We start from the raw sequence: 15,728 nt of genomic DNA, 5'->3' as shown, positions 1-15,728 counted from the left end.
TTTTCTTAACTATGAACATGATCAATGCAAGCAATTTATACACAATGCAGGTCTGTTATTTGCCTTGGCTTTACAGTTTCTATTGTGTTGCAGTTATCAGATGATTTATTTTCTACTTTATATTATTTTATTTAATATAACTGGCTGCAGTTATATCCTGCCATCCTGAAATTAATGTGTTTGTTATATTTTATGTTTCATCAGTGATTTAATCCAGTAGATGTTTTGTTGTTGATTTACTGATTTGAATCTGTGAATGTTTTTTGCACTTTAAAAAGAGATGCATGCTGTTGACTTAAGCAATAGACTTCTATGAATGTATTCTATAAGTTATATGAGTCATATAAGGAAATTGAGGTTTTTGTTGAAATTAGTTGTATGTTCTGTAATTTGCTTATTGACATGTTGTTGTCACACAGGGTTGGGCTCAATTTCAATTCAGTTGGTTTAAAAGGAAAACAGCAGCTGGAATTCATTCATGAATGATGGAGCATTCTTTCTCAGTTATTTCTTAATATGACGTCCTTTTCATGCCAAAGGTTTTTCAGTATTTAAATGTTGAAGAATCCATTTCTAGAATTGATTGAATTGAAAATTATTGGAACTTAACCCTGTTGTCAATATGATTGTTGATGTACAATAATTAATACAGGAAGATATTGAGTTATTTTACCTGAAAGTTTTGATTTGAGTTTGGAATGCTACCAAACCAACCAACAGCCATCTCTGTCCATTGGTTTTCACAGTAAAGGGATACCTGGATGGTGAATTTTAGCCTTACTTTTCTTCATTTTCTTAATTTCCTCTGCGTTTTTCCTCATTTATCACATTGCAGGGAAAACATTCTAGAAGTAGTGTAACGTCCGCTAAAGAAAAGACGAGGCATGATGGCATTCCTCGTTGAAACTGTTGGGTATATCTGTTGGTTTCAATGAGAGGAAAAAAACTGCCATCTCATACTTCCTCTCTCTCTCTCTCTCTCTAAGTTTACCTTAAATGTATTCTTTGTAGCCAATGGACTCAGCATTGTCATGAGATATTTGGGAACCCAAGACTTATTGCACTTACTTGAAGTCTTTGTCCAGATGTAACCAAACATCCAGCGCTGTGACACCGTCCACAAACGTCCATTAATGTGACCCTTTTTAACACTGCAATTTCTAGATGTTGTTTGTTGTTTTGCAGAAGCACTTAATTTATCAGTTGCCATTGAATCGTAACATTTCAGATGTTTTTCAATGCACAAAATCTCACCAACAGCAGCTTTAATTAATTAGTTTGACCCCTTTTTACCAAGCAGTATCACCCAATGTGATGTCAGTGTGAACGTTATCAACAAACTAAAGTGTCTGCTAGCCAGTACATGATCGATCTTCATTTATCATTCATTTAGACCACTTACTATGGCCAGAATCATCTTGTATGAACCTGTGACAGGCAGAACAGAGTGAAGATCAGTGTTTTTTATTCAAAACTCAGATTTATGTTCCCAGTGCCAAGAGCCAATTCTCCAATTCTCCACAAAATACACTTTATTGTATTTCAGTTTAGTGCATAGAAAAGTATTTGTGGTTGGATGGAAAGGCCTCTGAAACAGCAGTTATAGCATGTGACACAAAACTGACAGTAAACACTAAACTCAGTTCAGTTGTTTTAGGTGCAGCTTCCTCTAAACAGGTTGGGCCACTGCACATCTTCAAAGGACTGATCCCTACTAATTAGAATTTAGCCTTTACATGGTGAAGCTGCTGCTTGACATTTAGGAGCATTGCGTTGGAGTCAGTTCACTGTAAATTCAATCAGCTCAGAGTGTAGGCTGATATCCACTGGTAAACAGAACTTGGGTAACAGTAGAACAAATTATTGATTTTCTTCTTAATTTGATGTGACGACACACTTCCATAAATATAAGAATTGAGTTGTGAGTTTTATTTGTAAACCCTGCCTTGTTTTACTTCAAAGTGATTTTTTGTTTTGAGATTTTCTTGAGATAAAAGCTGTGAAGTGAGAGGATCCTGACATCTTCCCTGTGAACTGAAACGTCTGTTTCCACTCGTCATGGCTGCAGTGTGAGTCTGTGCTCTTGCATTATGTGTTGAAGATGCAGCTTTACGTTGGTTTGTCTTTTAAGAATATTTTTGTTGTGACCGAATTGTTGTATGAGCTTTTTTTTTTTTCTCTTTCTGCAATCTTTACCACATGTAGTAAAAATGAATGTATTAATCTAATTTGTTCATATTGTATTAAGAAAGCCAAAAAGTCAAACAAAGAGAAAATATGTTTTGGGAATGGAAGTAATTTTTTGAAAAACCTTTCAATTGAAATAATTTGTGATGTTTGATAAAGATTGTTTATATTCTGTACATGGACTTGTCTTTTTTTTTCTCCCCTTTGTACCTTTTTAAGCCAGCGCTGGCCCTTCAGTCTATCAACAGGTAACACTGGAGTAACACCGCACAGTTAGAAATTAAGTTCATTAAGAAAGCTTATTTGAATTTAAATGAAAATTCTTGAATGGTGATTTGGCAACACATGTAAGATGGCCGCTGTAGAATCTGTAGTTTTCTTGACATATATCAGGAAGTGTTTATTCTCACTGTAGTTTTGTGTGCCAATACAGAAAGTTATATGGGGTGTTTCAGGAAGGAAAAGAGACTGTATTTATCATCATGGACCCCAGTTTCCACTTGAAATCATACTGTTATCTCCACAAAAGCTCAAATCCCTCCTTACTAAGCCTTGCTGCCACTGATCTCCATCTTGTTGGGCTCAATGTCACGCATTTAAATCTGTAAACGTGGGCAGATCAGTGCATAAAAAAAACTTTATTGTGCGGAGAGCGACACAAGACCCATGGTTCCACAATGACGTTACAAAGTTTTAATATTCTTCATATATCTACACACAATCTCACAGCGAAGCTCCACATCTGGAATGGGGGAACAGTGCAGGTTTGGAAGCTCTACTGCTGCAAGAAACACAAACAGAACACACACAGAGAGACAGTTGTTAGGAAGCTTCAAGACAAAACCACAAGTTTTATTACAGGCCAACTCTTGAGTGAGTAGGTTATGGTGAATGGTGAATGTATACATTTACCGGTAAATGTGCACTTTTACCAGCGGGGTTGTAAATGTAAACATTTCCCAAGGTAAATCTGGGCTAAATCTGGTGAATATAATGTGAGTAGAAAGCGCTAGTCACAGTAACGTGAGGCTCTCAGTCGTGTCGCTACGTTTTGTTGTGGGTACGGCGTCCCACGTGGCCAAATGACCTCTTCGGATTGGCTTTTGTAGTAGTATTTTACCTTTTGTGTAGTGTGAGGCGCGGGAGGTTAGTTCATATAACGCGACAACATCAGAAACCTGCAAAGGCAGACTCTGCCTCAGTGTTTGGTAAATTTTCGTGCACACCCACCTGGTTGACCTGCATCACAGTCACAGAGTAAGGATGGATCGCATCTGAGGCCAATTTTGTTTTTTTTTAACCAAAACTGGTGCCATGTATGTCTCTTTACTTCTGGTAGGCAGACTAGATATTACTATATTGTGTTGATAGTCTATGTATTCAATATAGATGTAGTTTGGCCAAGAAATTTATTTTATATTTTAGTTATTTCAGTCCAATAGTGGAGGCACTACTAGCCTACACAACTTATTTCCATCTATCTGTAAAAAGATGTGGATGTGCAAAACATGCTTGCCTCTCAATTAGGCCTGTGATTTTAAAGAATCTAGCATAAGTCCATGAGGGCAAAAACATGTTAATAAGGCTTTACTACACCATATACTTTTCGGTCGGTGTCCTAATCTGATAAAGGTCATCAAAAAACCCTCAGGTGCAGAACTGTAGTGTTGCAATCATGGTGTTACAGGTATGCGTTCAGCAGGACACTCAAGGACTGAGAGAGCCTTGTGCTACTGTTACATACACTTACCATTTTCCCACATTTAGCACAACATATACAAGCATAATTATGTGAGTGATTGTATGTACTGTATAAGCAAGTGCATGCATGCTTGTTCATGTGTACGTGTGTGTGTGCCTCACCTTGGCCTTGTTCTGGACAGGCAGGTAGAGTTTGAACTCTGCTGGGAGCTCATCCTCAGAGTAAAGTCTGTCGGAGAAATACACCCTCCTGATGCGACAGTTAGCATGGATCTGAGAGGAAATGAGACCAGACATTAGTGAGAGAGAGAGAGAGAGAATACAGTCTGACAAGGACACTATAGAGATCCTACAGTTAGCATAGATCCACAGGAAGGCATTAGTGTGTGCACCTTAGTACTGAAACGATGGTTATTTATCCAGTAAAAATACCAAACATTGCCTGGTTACAGCTTCACAAATGCTAAGATTTGCTGCTTTTCTCTGTTTCATATCATTATTAAATGAAAACTTTGGGGTTTTTTGGCTGCTGGTCAGACTAAGTAAGCAATTTTAAGAATCACTTTCAGCTCTGGTAACTTGTGATAGGCATTTGTCATTATTTTTGACAATTTATAGACTATAGACTACTATTTACAGAAATAATTAATCCATTAATCGAAGAAATAATCGATTAATCGATAATGAAAATAATCTTTATTTGCGGCCGTAGTGCACCTATCTGACCAACCTGCGTGCTTTGCGTCTCAATAAAGTTAAATCTACCTGGTTTATATCTGGTTTAATCTTTGTCTGTCTCTCTACCTATCTGTGTGTTATGTGTCTGTGAGAAATATCTATTCATACAGCACCTTAGTTGGTTCCTAGACTGTCGATAATAAAGTCTGCAGTGTGTGCTAACCTGTACACGTAGCGTCTCAATGTAGTTGGTTCCGTAGGCTCTCCTGGTGAAGTCCGACAGGTTGAACTGAATCTGGTTCCAGCCGTCGTCCAGCCTCATGGGCATGGTGCAGATGAACGGCTTCACCCGCGTTGTGCTCTGATAGTTACTCGCCCGAAACCGTCGACGAACGTTTTTATCGTCTAAAACCTACGAGCCGTGAAGAAGAGACAGAGAAAGAACGAGTGACCATGAATCCCAATATTCTGGAGGAACAAACTGAAAAACAAAATCGCAGCCTTGAGTTTATGTTTGGATTTGTTTTTTTTTTACCCCACCAAGACTTGGAAAGTGTGTGTGTCTGTAGGAGTATCTGCCCTACCTGGACTTCAAAGGTGAAATATTTCTTGAGGTTCTTGATGATCATGACCAGAAAAGGAAGCCTGATGCCCAAAGTCTTCTTGGGGTCTGCGGGACACGTGATGTAGGTGGTACTGAAGAGAGGAGAGAGGATGAGAAACAGAGTGCTTGAACGAGGCAACATGAGCTGAAGGATCTGTGACAGACAGACACCAGCTCACCTGACGTTGGCCCCTTCCACCTCCAACACCATTGACTGGATGTCGTTGTCTGTGACTCTCTTGATATGACCGTTCCTCACCTGTGAACACACACGCAAAATTCCTCAGCAATTATCCATTTCTGCTGACTGTCACTAAAGCTCGGACAGAGATGAACAGGGAAGCCTTCTTGATCTGTACCCCTAAACGGAATACTCTGCAGAAAGACTTAAGGAACAGGTTTACAGATATGTGATCTCAACAGTACTAAGCTGATTAAATAAAGGTTTCATTAATAAAACACAACCCCTTTTTCCAGCAAGGCAAAACATGATTTGTGTGTAAAAAATGTTGCCAGTTGTCACCCTGTACAATTCAAACCAGAAAGCACAGTTTTGTCTAATACTGCTTACCAACAACATTTAGTTAGATGAAGTAAAAACTGATTCATTGAAGGCATGCTAAACAATTATTATGGTAGATGTGGCTGGTAAATATCAACTCTACTAGCTTTTCACAAGTAGCCAATTTGTCTGTAGTCAGTCGTATATAATACAGTCTCATATAATCTAATCTAAACAACCCGCCACTGTGGGCAGCTGACCAAAACATTTGTTTTATGCCTGTTTCAGCCAATCATTGTGGCAACTTGTGCAGCTCAGGAGAATGACGGGCTGATATGGGAACAGCCCCCTGCTTGTCTTTGTCAACAGGAAAGATGGTGACAGTGAATATGGCCAAAGTCTATAAACGTTGTGACACTGAAGGGTCTTGAGCCATTCAAATCCTACAGTGTTACAGTTGAATTGTCACAAGGCAATATTAAGACAAAACAATGCTTTCTAGTCCGAGCTGTGTTTGTAGCCTGCTGTGCATTCTATCAGGAAAAAATATGAACTATGAACTAACTATTAGGGCCTTGCTGATTTCAGTGGCCTTCTAGATTGATGGTTCTAGCTATGGCAATATGGTGATTAACGTTATCAAGGTTAAGTGGTTTAAACTTGTGAGTAGTTAAACCATAACGTTAACTAAGTTTACCTGACACAAAAATTGTTTAAACCTAAACCTAACGAAAAAACTACATAATAAACATGGTCGCACATCGTGGCGTCGCTCCCATAATTACTGATTAAAATATATATAGTTAACGTGACTTATAACGACACATAGTTAGCATTAGCATAACTAGCTAAGGAAGCTTGGTCTTAGGAGGCTGGGTTCGTAGCTTTAATAACAAATCGTTCCTTACCTTTTTATCCCATATCTGAAGAGGTTTGCTACCGATGCTATATAAGATAGACAAGAATCCACTTTGAAATGTGTTTTTAAACATCTTCTATGTACTTAGACGACTGCCCTATCTGCATGTGTTTGGGTCTGTCCAAACTGTTGCTAACGTTACGTTTGTTTATGGATTTGGATTCCGTCCCCAATGTTTCCGTGTGATACAAAAAAAGAAATAACTCGTTCCGCTGCCGGCGGAAAAAAAGATCGGAGTTTCAAAAAATCTGAGAAATGGCTTTACATTTGTTATCATTTGTGTCCTATCGTTATATCCCCACACGTTTCTCCCAGGAAGGTATAAAAATAAAATGAATAATGTCCTTGGTGGTGGCTGTCAGTTCTTCAGTATGTTGGTGTTGCTAAGAAACGGAATCTAGCCCTCGGCCGCCCTTGTTCACGCCGGGTCTCAATGTTGACGCATCTCGGTCGCAGTGGCAACGCAACAGCGAGATGGTCAAAATGGGCCTACCTGTCTGTCTGCCTGGCCTTTATCTCAAACCTTGAATCACTGCAATGACAACAATCAGCAAGTTGTAGATTTCTCATTTTATTTCTCAGATTTTATGTTGTAGGCTAATCTGATCTTTCTTCCATGACAAAAAAAAGTCTGGGGTCCATAGCTCACCATTTTGTTTCTCATGGGTTATGTTTCCAGTAAAAGATAAAGAGGAGATGACACATAAATAAGTAGTCGTTTCTTAACTCAAATCTTTGGCAAGTGATGATATAAACATTCAAGTAAACCAAACTGATACTGAATCAAGCTTGAGTCTAGAAGTCCAGCAAGGCTAGACATGAACAGTCTAAATAGGCATAATAGGTTACATGAATAACTAATAAGTTTTACTTAAAAGGGAAAATAAAAAAGAATGCAAAAACACAGACTAAATAAAATACACACAGTATGGGTATTTGCATTAAGATTTGGGGCAGAAAAGCTTGGCAAGCATAAATAGGCCGATTAGATTCAAGCCTAACAGTGTCCCAGATTGCCAAATGCAACCAAGAAAAATTGCTTTGGCACAAAGAGCACGAAAATGTGTGTCACGTCTCTTGTGAGTATGGTATCTACATTTGTTCTTTTTGATGTGGTTAGACAACATCTTGGTGATTTCAGAGATGAGATGCCTCACGTTTTGACCTAATGTTTTGGTTTGATGTCAGAGTAGGTTGCAGAATTTGAATTTGCAAAAACTGTTCCAGATTGCCTGATTTGACCCTACACTGAAACACTGAAAATTGACTTTTATTCATTTTTTTTCTCATTTATGTAACATTTATTTTACATTGAAGATGCAATGCAGCAGACACAAAATCTATACAGTTTCAAATACAAACCTCAGCTCTCAGTTGTTGGTGGATCCAATAGTGAACCAATGTAAAAACCGTCAATAAAGATTCTGTTGCAGCATGCCAGCACAACATCATGATCATTTCAACTCCACAAGATGGGAAATTAAGGCTGAATAGGCAACTGGCGAGTCACCTCCTAGAGCAGAACACCAGCTCACAACCCCAAAATACTCCATTCTCAAATACAATAGCACCAGTTTCCAGAAATGGGTTTCTTAAACACAAGTCAAACTGTGTACCCTCCAGCTTGAATAAAATGTTATTGAATTAACAGCACATCTCCTTGAAAATATTTCTTTCCACCTCTGACAAATACGCACTAAATCCCCAAAGAGTCAAGTGGAATATCCTTCCTTTCTGTCTTGAGGATTTTAAACAAGCCGGGGCCAAGACAGATCTGACATCGGCTTCAAATATTTGAACAAGCCGAGAAACATTCAATTAAACATTAGCCAGGCACTTTGCACAGCCCTAACTGTGGTGACATCACCGCAGTGTAAAATAAATCAAACGCTCCCTATTAGTTTCCTATGAGTGAGCTAAATTAATTCACTACTATTTCTGCTCAGCTCTGCACTATAGAGCGGTTTGTTTGACATGTGGTGCAGACCGGCACACACACACACATACAGATATACATACACATGCACATACACACACCTAAATGCACACACACACACACACACTTTGAGTGGTTACCACCTTTCCAGTTGTTTATATCACCATGGTTTATGAGGTGCTGCTTCACTCCAAATAGTATATCTGTGTTAATAAAAGTGTAAAAGAAAATCCTCCCCCTCTCTCTGTCGTTCTCTCTATCTCTGTGTATGTCCTTCTTTCATTTTCTGTCTCTCCCTCTTTCTGTTTCTCTCTGTCCGTCTCTCACTCTATTCCTAGAAGTGTGTTTGTGTAAAATCGGAGAGATTTAAGGGGTTCACAGGCTGGCAGCTTCATAAAACAGTTACAGAAACAGTTTATGTTTCTTTGTCTGTTTCTCTCTGTTTGTTTCTCTGTCTCTCTCTTAGTCTCTCTCTCCTCCTGTCTCTCTCTCCCTCTGTCTCCCTAAATGAGTCCGGTATTAACAGAGATACAAACAGAGGTAAAGTAGAATATCTTTCCCTCGGACCCTCTCAGTATGGGACCACCCCAGAGACAGCTTTAAATAAACTTTATTGAAAACCCACTTGAGTGAAACAGTTCAGTCTCCTTCCTTCCTCTCACAGTAAAACAGACGAGTCTCCTAAAAAAATCAAGTCTCTCTGTTCCTTTCCTTTCTTCCTTCCTTCATTCCTTCCTAGAGAGAGAGAGAAAGGGTGATGGGGATGGAGTGGGGGTAGAGAGAGAGAGAGAGAGAGAGAGAGAGAGAGAGAGAGAGATGAAGAGAGAGAGAGATGGAGAGACTTCACAACAGAGAAAATTAAGATTGACATTGTTAACAAAAAATGGGGAAGGAGGGAGGAAGAGGAGGAGCAATAACGGCGTGAGAAAGTGAGAAAAAAAAAGAAACTGTATACTGTTCTGCTCTAATCTGATCCAATCCTATTCTATTCTATTCTATTCTATTCTACAATATCCTATCCTATCCTATCCTCTTCTATTCCACTCTACTCTTTTCTATTCTATTCTGTTCAGTTCTATTCTATTCACTTCTATTCTACACTACAGTATTCTATTCTATTCTATTCCTGTCATTCCTGCATTGTGCCTCTGCTGTGGGACTGGGTGTGATATGAGAGAGAGAGAGAGAGAGAGAGAGAGAGAGAGAGAGAGAGAGAGAGACTTCATGGGTTCACATCCCGACTCGCTCTTCTCTCTCTTCTCTCTTCTCTCTCTCTTCTCTCTCCTCTGAACAACTTCTGAACGACTGCGGAAAGGAAAGAAGACACAAGCAAGAAGAGAAAGAAACAGAAACTACCGAAGGAGGCCGAACCTACACACTCTGAAATAAGAATATTTCCATCAAACCTCCGAAAAGTCGCCTGTTTCTACGAGGAACATTTCTCCTCTCTCTCTGCAGCAGGTAGGTTCCAACACAGGAACAGAAGACAAACCTGGTCTCTAACCTGTTTACTGATCCTTGTTTGACGACCAAATCAGACCACATGATGAAATAATTATATATTATACATCATGAGCTAATGGTATTGTATTTATTTTGATGCATTTAATCTCATAATTGATCAAGTTGAACATATAGGGAGCTGCTCGGTGTTTTCCTGCTGCATGGCCACTGAGCAGCGGGGGGTTAAGTGCCTTGCTCAAAGGTCCATCGGTGCTAATTGTTGAGGGAGAGGAGACTGTCCCATCTGCTGCAGGACTTCAAACCAATAACCTGCTTCTCTCTCCTTTAGGCTACAGCTGCATGAATCTATGGGGCGATGATATATGAAAACTAATTTAAAGTGACATACAGTTCACTGTGCTGTTGATGAAACTGATGTGAAGTTTAGGCTGAAGGAACCTATAGATGTGCTGTTTGGTTTGATCCGATCTGCTAAGCTGTGGATGTGAATCCAGGCTCCTGGCCATGTTGTATCCAGCTGTCTGTGTGATGATGATGAAGAGTGGAAAGATCTTCCTCTGCAGGACGTGTTAACAGATAGGCGCTCATCTGTCTCTGGTATTTATAAGGAGGACGTTTTTTGTCATAACCAGCGGGTCTGTCTAGTGATAGTTCCAACAGCCAGCTGCATGGCCCTGATTCAGGGAAAGGCCACTTGGTTTTCTGCCTTGGCTTTTGGTGAGACAATTGTAACGTCTCCAGAATAACTTAAAAGTTTAAAATCGTGGGAAGGCTTCAAGCAGCTAGAAATTAAATGTAAGCATAGTCAATAAGACAAATTTCATTCAAATCATTCAAATTTGATGCTGTCTTCATTTGAACACCTTTAATAAAAAACCATATCACTGCCAAGCTAAATGTCCTACAACATGGCCCTCTGTATTAATACCTTGACTATTAGACACTGATTGTAGCTCATTATTTATCTTCCTCATTGTGTGGAAAAAGGTTTTTAAATTTGTCCCCCATAACCCAAAAAGCAGCTTAACATTTTTCATTGAACTCCTTTGACTTTGGTTATCTTGTGGCTAACGGCGCTCATTGGTTTCAATGAGAAATCCTTAGGTTGCTAAGAAGACTCAACTGACAGGCAGAGAGAGGAATGATGTTTCAGGTGTGAAGTACAAACACTGAAAGTTTATATTTAAAGTACATTTGGTGAGTTATGCCAGTTTCTCTCTCTCTGTGTCTTTCATACACACTCTCCTTTCACTTCCACTGGAAAACTGCTGCAGATATAACAAGGATAAAAAAAAAAGCCAAGGTGATTCTCTCTTTAAGAAATATTAAAAATCCATTATTTATTTGGCTATTGCATCTTGAAAACTTACAGGACAAATGCGTTGCATGACTGTCTTCAGTTCAAGAGTTCCCTTGGATTTCTTAGCCTTGTTTTGCCACAGTTTTCTTGTCTTTCTAAAGAGCTTCTCTCCTTACATCCTCTAAGCCAAATCAGCGTTCCTCTTCCTTAACTACTTTTGGCCTTTTGCAGATATATCAAATTTGATGATTTCCACCTGAAACCTCTTGCAGGGGAACAATGTTTGGAAGTTGAGGATTTTCAAAGCCTCCACTCATTTAAACAGGATGTGTCACGTTCATTACATCTATTATATGACTAGTTACAGACAACATATATCTTGTGCTGAAAACACGTGTCAAAGGTGTGTTAAATAGCGGCACGCGCTGACATGCCTCATATTAACACGTTGTGCTTAAAGTAACACAAGGGGTCACGCACCTAACTTTGTTGAAAGTGTCACATCCTTTTTGAGAGTGTATGAAGATACATGCAGTCATTTCTACAGTAGAAGAAGACGTTGTTTATAAGATGAGGATTTTTAAAGTCTCTCTCTCTGGATTAACTCCTGCTGATGTTGACCACTTTTCATCCCCGAGGGTCATTACTCTTTCTTTTAGTGTGTGTGTGTGTGTGTGTGTGCGTGCTCACTAAGCTTGGCGTGTTGAGTTGTGTTAAGCCGTTGTGAGCACACCCCATCAGTTCAGGTTGGAGCTGTCTAAGTCTATTTATAAATGCTTCCCTACATTTCTCTGGCTGAAGCTCTGATTCAGCAAGACTCCATGTTAAAAGGTTGAGGCGTCTGTTTCCATCAAACACTATGGGAGTCCCTGTCTGTCTGTCTGCACGGGGCAGCACGAGCCTAAAGGTTAAAGGTCACCAGTTCAAATCCCTGATTTAGATACACCTTGGAAAATCAGGCAGTTACGGCCAGAAGGTGCAGGGTCACTCCCTGCTGTGAGAGTGTAAGGGAGGAAGGAAGAAAAGGAAGGAAAGGAAAGAGGAGGAAAGGTAGGAAAGAATGGATAAACGTCTCTCCAGTAGCTGATTAGTTAAGTTCGAATTGGATCGATTCACTTAGCAGTACTAGTTTTTTGTGTCATTGTGATATTACAAAACCAGTATAGATTCAATGTAAATTGTCAACCCTCCTCTCTTTTTGTCTCCTCTCCTCTCTTTCCTTTTCTCTCCTCTCCCTTTCCCCTCCTCTCTTCTTCTCTTCTCTCCTCTGCTCTCTCTCCCTCTTCTCTCCTCTTTTACTAAATATAAACAGATCAACACTTAATTTCTCCCCTCCCCTCTCCTCTCCTCTTTCCCCTTCTTCTTCTCCTCTCCTCACCTCTCTCCTGCCATTCAGAAGCCAGTCTCGCCCTCCATCCATCCTCCTCAACCAATGGAGAGTCTTCTCACCAACTTCAGCTCCGCCCCCTCCCCCCTGCCCCTCCTCCCCACCCAGGCTCCGGGTCCCATTAACTGCAGTACCTGGGACCAACAGTGGGGGGCGCCGTACCTGCACAGACTGGCCCACCTGGATGTCCAACTGTACCAAGACTTCTACGCTGTCTGGGTCTCTCTCATGGTAAGAGCTAGATCAGTCCATTTCCATTCAAAACAAACCTTGTTTTAGTGGTCATTATTTGCTGTTAAAAGATTAAATGTATTTTAAAGGATTTACTGCAATGAACTGTATAGGTTATCAGAGTTAATAACCTGTATCTATTCATAAAAGACTGTTCTAGCAAATCTCGTGGCATTGGTATTTTCTGAAAATTATTTTTTTTATTTGTGATTGGGAAATAAATGGAAATCTTCTCAATAATTAATATTGATCATTCGTTCTGCATGGTCACTCTCATTTGAGTAGCTATGAAATTTATCAAGCAACACAAATGGTCTACTAGCGTGTAACTACAGTTTGAAACCTAAAGAAATACTAGAAATAAGTAATTCAGTCTTATACCTTTTGGAATTGAATTGGAATGACAGGAAACAGAATTGAATTCCATGAAATTCCATGAAATTTCACTTCTAAGGGCCGATTCACATGCCGCATAAGAGAGGTTGTCTTAACTCGCTAAACAACTAAGACAGTTAAACAAATTGAAATGAAATGAAATGAATGAAATGAAATTCCAATTCAATTCCAATTATTTTCACCGTAGGTTTTTTAAAATTCCAGTTCCAATTCCTCACCAGAACTGGAACTGATGAGTTAATTCATGAACTGACCCGCTTGACTTCGACAGTCAGAAGAGTCTTGTGTGCTGCCCTGTGCTGCAGGTGTGTAACTGTGTGATGCTGGTGGTGGGGGTGCTGCTGAACGGCCTGGCCCTCTACGTGTTCTGCGGGGCCTCCACCCAGCCGTCGGCCCCCGTGGTTTACACCATCAACCTGGCCGTGGCCGACCTGCTGGTGGCGCTGTCGCTGCCCGCCCGCATCGCGCTGTACCACAGCGGCGGCAGCTGCGTGGCCTGCTCCTACGTCCACACCTTCAGCTACTTCGTCAACATGTACTGCAGCATCCTGTTCCTCACCAGGTGGGGGCGCGGCCTGCGTTTCTCTTTCTGCTTCCTTCTTCCACTGTTTTACCCTTCCATTCTTCCTTCTACTTCCTTCAGTTCCTTCCTTCCTTATTTCCCTCCTTCTTTCCTCACAATAAATTGACTTTACATAGAAATGCATGTTGTTCCTCTCCTCCTCGTCTTCTTTAGTGTCTGTTCCATCCCTCTTTCTTCCTTTCCTTCTTCCCTTCCTTGCCTCCTTCCTTCCTCACTATAAATTGGCTTAACATATAAATGCCCTTTGTTTCGTTGCTCCTCCACTGCCTTATCTCCTCCCCTCCTCCCAGTATCTGTATAGATCGTTACCTGGCTGTGGTCCATGCGTCCAGCACTCTCCATCGCTGGAGGACCACAGGAGCAGCCAGGTGTGTCAGCGCCACCGTCTGGTTCATTGCAGTGGTGGTCACCTATTCTTTCCAGGTACACACACACTAAACGCACACACTCTACATTAACAGAGATAGATAGATAGATTTTGTGATTTTCATGTTTTAACTTCTATTGATGGATTACATGCTCCTCTGTGGGTTGAGAAAATTGTCTGACCCTTATCAAACCCGTTACCAAAAGAACCCACTGGATAAACTGTTACTGCTGGAAATGGAAAACGCATCACCTCCTGTGCGTCACATTATTTTTCCCGGGAAAGACCTACCCGACATCGGGTAAATTCGCGTTGCCACACCTCAAACGACTGAGAAATTTAAACACAATAGTTAGATAGAAAAGGCCGCCGACTCTGTGGAACCTCTTAATTCAAACCAGTCAAATTTCAGCATGGCACTGGTGCTCAGTTGTTTACTGTCAGAGAACAACAAGGAAGTTGCTAGAGTTAGCTAGCTAGCAAAATAAAACTGACGTGATACCAGCGTGGGCAGTGGGCCGCGCTAAAGCCTATTCCCAGCCCAGAAAAACAAAACAGGAGTGCCGTTCTGAGGGGCTTGTGGGAGAATCCTATTTCAAACTGAGAGCCGATCAATCTATGCTGCCTTCGGCTCAGCAAGGTCTCGTTATCCCAGGTTTTCTCATGAGAATTTCTCCAGACCTCTGTCGTTTGTTTGGCTACGTGAGATTAGACTCCAGGTAGAACGGAAAACGTAAAAGCTTTCTTGAACTGGGTATAGTTTGAATCACTGCTGTGTTTTATCAGTCAGCGATAGAGAGAATAAAAACAGGCAGATCATCACTTCAAACAGAGGAGTAGTAGTTTGTGAGTTGCTGTCCTCTGCCCTCCTCTCAGACCACGGCGCTGGAGTTCAGCTCCTCCTGCGTTCTCCTGCCGGCTCTCTTCTACCTCACGGTGCTGGAGTTCCTCCTGCCGCTGCTGGCTGTGGTCGGCTTCACCCTGCGGGTCGCCTGCTTCCTGACCGCCAGCCACGGGCCCATGCCCCAGCAGAGCCGAGCCAGGAGGGCGCGCGCCGTCAGGCTGCTGGCCGCCGTCCTGGTGGTCTTCACCGTCTGCTTCACGCCGTTTCACATCCGGCAGGTGCTGGTGTACTTCCGGGTGGAGGCCGGAGGGGCGGGGCCGGGCCGGGGGGCGGGGCACGTGCTGGCCTATCACATCACGGTCACCCTGAGCAGCCTGAACAGCTGCCTGGACCCCGTCGTCTACTGTTTCGTGACGGACAGCTTCAAGCGGGTGTGGAGGAGGAGGAGGAGGGGAGCGAGGGAGGGGGAGGAGGGGGAGGGAGAAGGGGGGAGGACGAGCGGGGCAGAAGGGGAGAGGAACTCGGTGAATAAATGTTCGGGCACGGCGCTGGCGATAGCTCACAGCGTGGCCACGCTCAGCCTCACCGCCACGCCCCGCTCTTTGGCCCACATGGAGCAGTCCGCTTAG

General features: G+C 41.6%; 2 protein-coding genes across 3 annotated transcripts; one reads left to right on the top strand and one right to left on the bottom strand.

Moving 5' to 3' along the window:
- Nucleotides 1-2,806: 2,806 nt before the first annotated feature.
- Nucleotides 2,807-6,750, bottom strand: cfap20 (cilia and flagella associated protein 20). 2 transcript variants are annotated; one of them, XM_071911545.2, is made up of 6 exons: nt 6,581-6,750; nt 5,350-5,429; nt 5,151-5,262; nt 4,790-4,978; nt 4,051-4,161; nt 2,807-2,968 (listed from the first exon to the last, which is right to left on the bottom strand). In XM_071911545.2, the coding sequence occupies exons 1-6, from the start codon at nt 6,662-6,664 to the stop codon at nt 2,963-2,965; spliced, it is 582 nt and encodes a 193-aa protein (XP_071767646.1). In that variant the 5' UTR covers nt 6,665-6,750; the 3' UTR covers nt 2,807-2,962. The 2 variants fall into 2 exon arrangements, with proteins under 2 accessions (XP_071767646.1, XP_071767647.1); XM_071911546.2 differs by having other exon boundaries at nt 2,807-2,965.
- A 5,973-nt stretch (nt 6,751-12,723) lies between these two features.
- Nucleotides 12,724-15,728, top strand: LOC139921340 (G-protein coupled receptor 20). Its single transcript, XM_071911543.2, has 4 exons — nt 12,724-12,909; nt 13,611-13,867; nt 14,179-14,311; nt 15,132-15,728. The coding sequence occupies exons 1-4, from the start codon at nt 12,724-12,726 to the stop codon at nt 15,726-15,728; spliced, it is 1,173 nt and encodes a 390-aa protein (XP_071767644.2).

Source organism: Centroberyx gerrardi, chromosome 19 (genome assembly GCF_048128805.1).
Source record: "Centroberyx gerrardi isolate f3 chromosome 19, fCenGer3.hap1.cur.20231027, whole genome shotgun sequence".
Lineage (NCBI taxonomy): Eukaryota > Metazoa > Chordata > Actinopteri > Beryciformes > Berycidae > Centroberyx > Centroberyx gerrardi.
The sequence above is the reverse complement of the archived record's forward strand: the minus strand, read 5'-3'. Positions and strand labels throughout refer to the sequence as shown.

Bases quoted from the DNA above. Each gene is read 5' to 3' on its own strand.
- cfap20 (XM_071911545.2), bottom strand. From the start codon at position 6,664: ATGTTTAAAAACACATTTCAAAGTGGATTCTTGTCTATCTTATATAGC. The intron at 5,263-5,349 runs GTGAGCTGGTGT...TCCTCTCTTCAG, and splicing joins GTGGAAGGGGCCAACGTCAG to TACCACCTACATCACGTGTC. The intron at 4,162-4,789 runs GTTAGCACACAC...ATTTCCTCTCAG, and splicing joins TTGAGACGCTACGTGTACAG to ATCCATGCTAACTGTCGCAT.
- LOC139921340 (XM_071911543.2), top strand. From the start codon at position 12,724: ATGGAGAGTCTTCTCACCAACTTCAGCTCCGCCCCCTCCCCCCTGCCC. The intron at 12,910-13,610 runs GTAAGAGCTAGA...CCTGTGCTGCAG, and splicing joins CTGTCTGGGTCTCTCTCATG to GTGTGTAACTGTGTGATGCT. The intron at 13,868-14,178 runs GTGGGGGCGCGG...CCCTCCTCCCAG, and splicing joins AGCATCCTGTTCCTCACCAG to TATCTGTATAGATCGTTACC.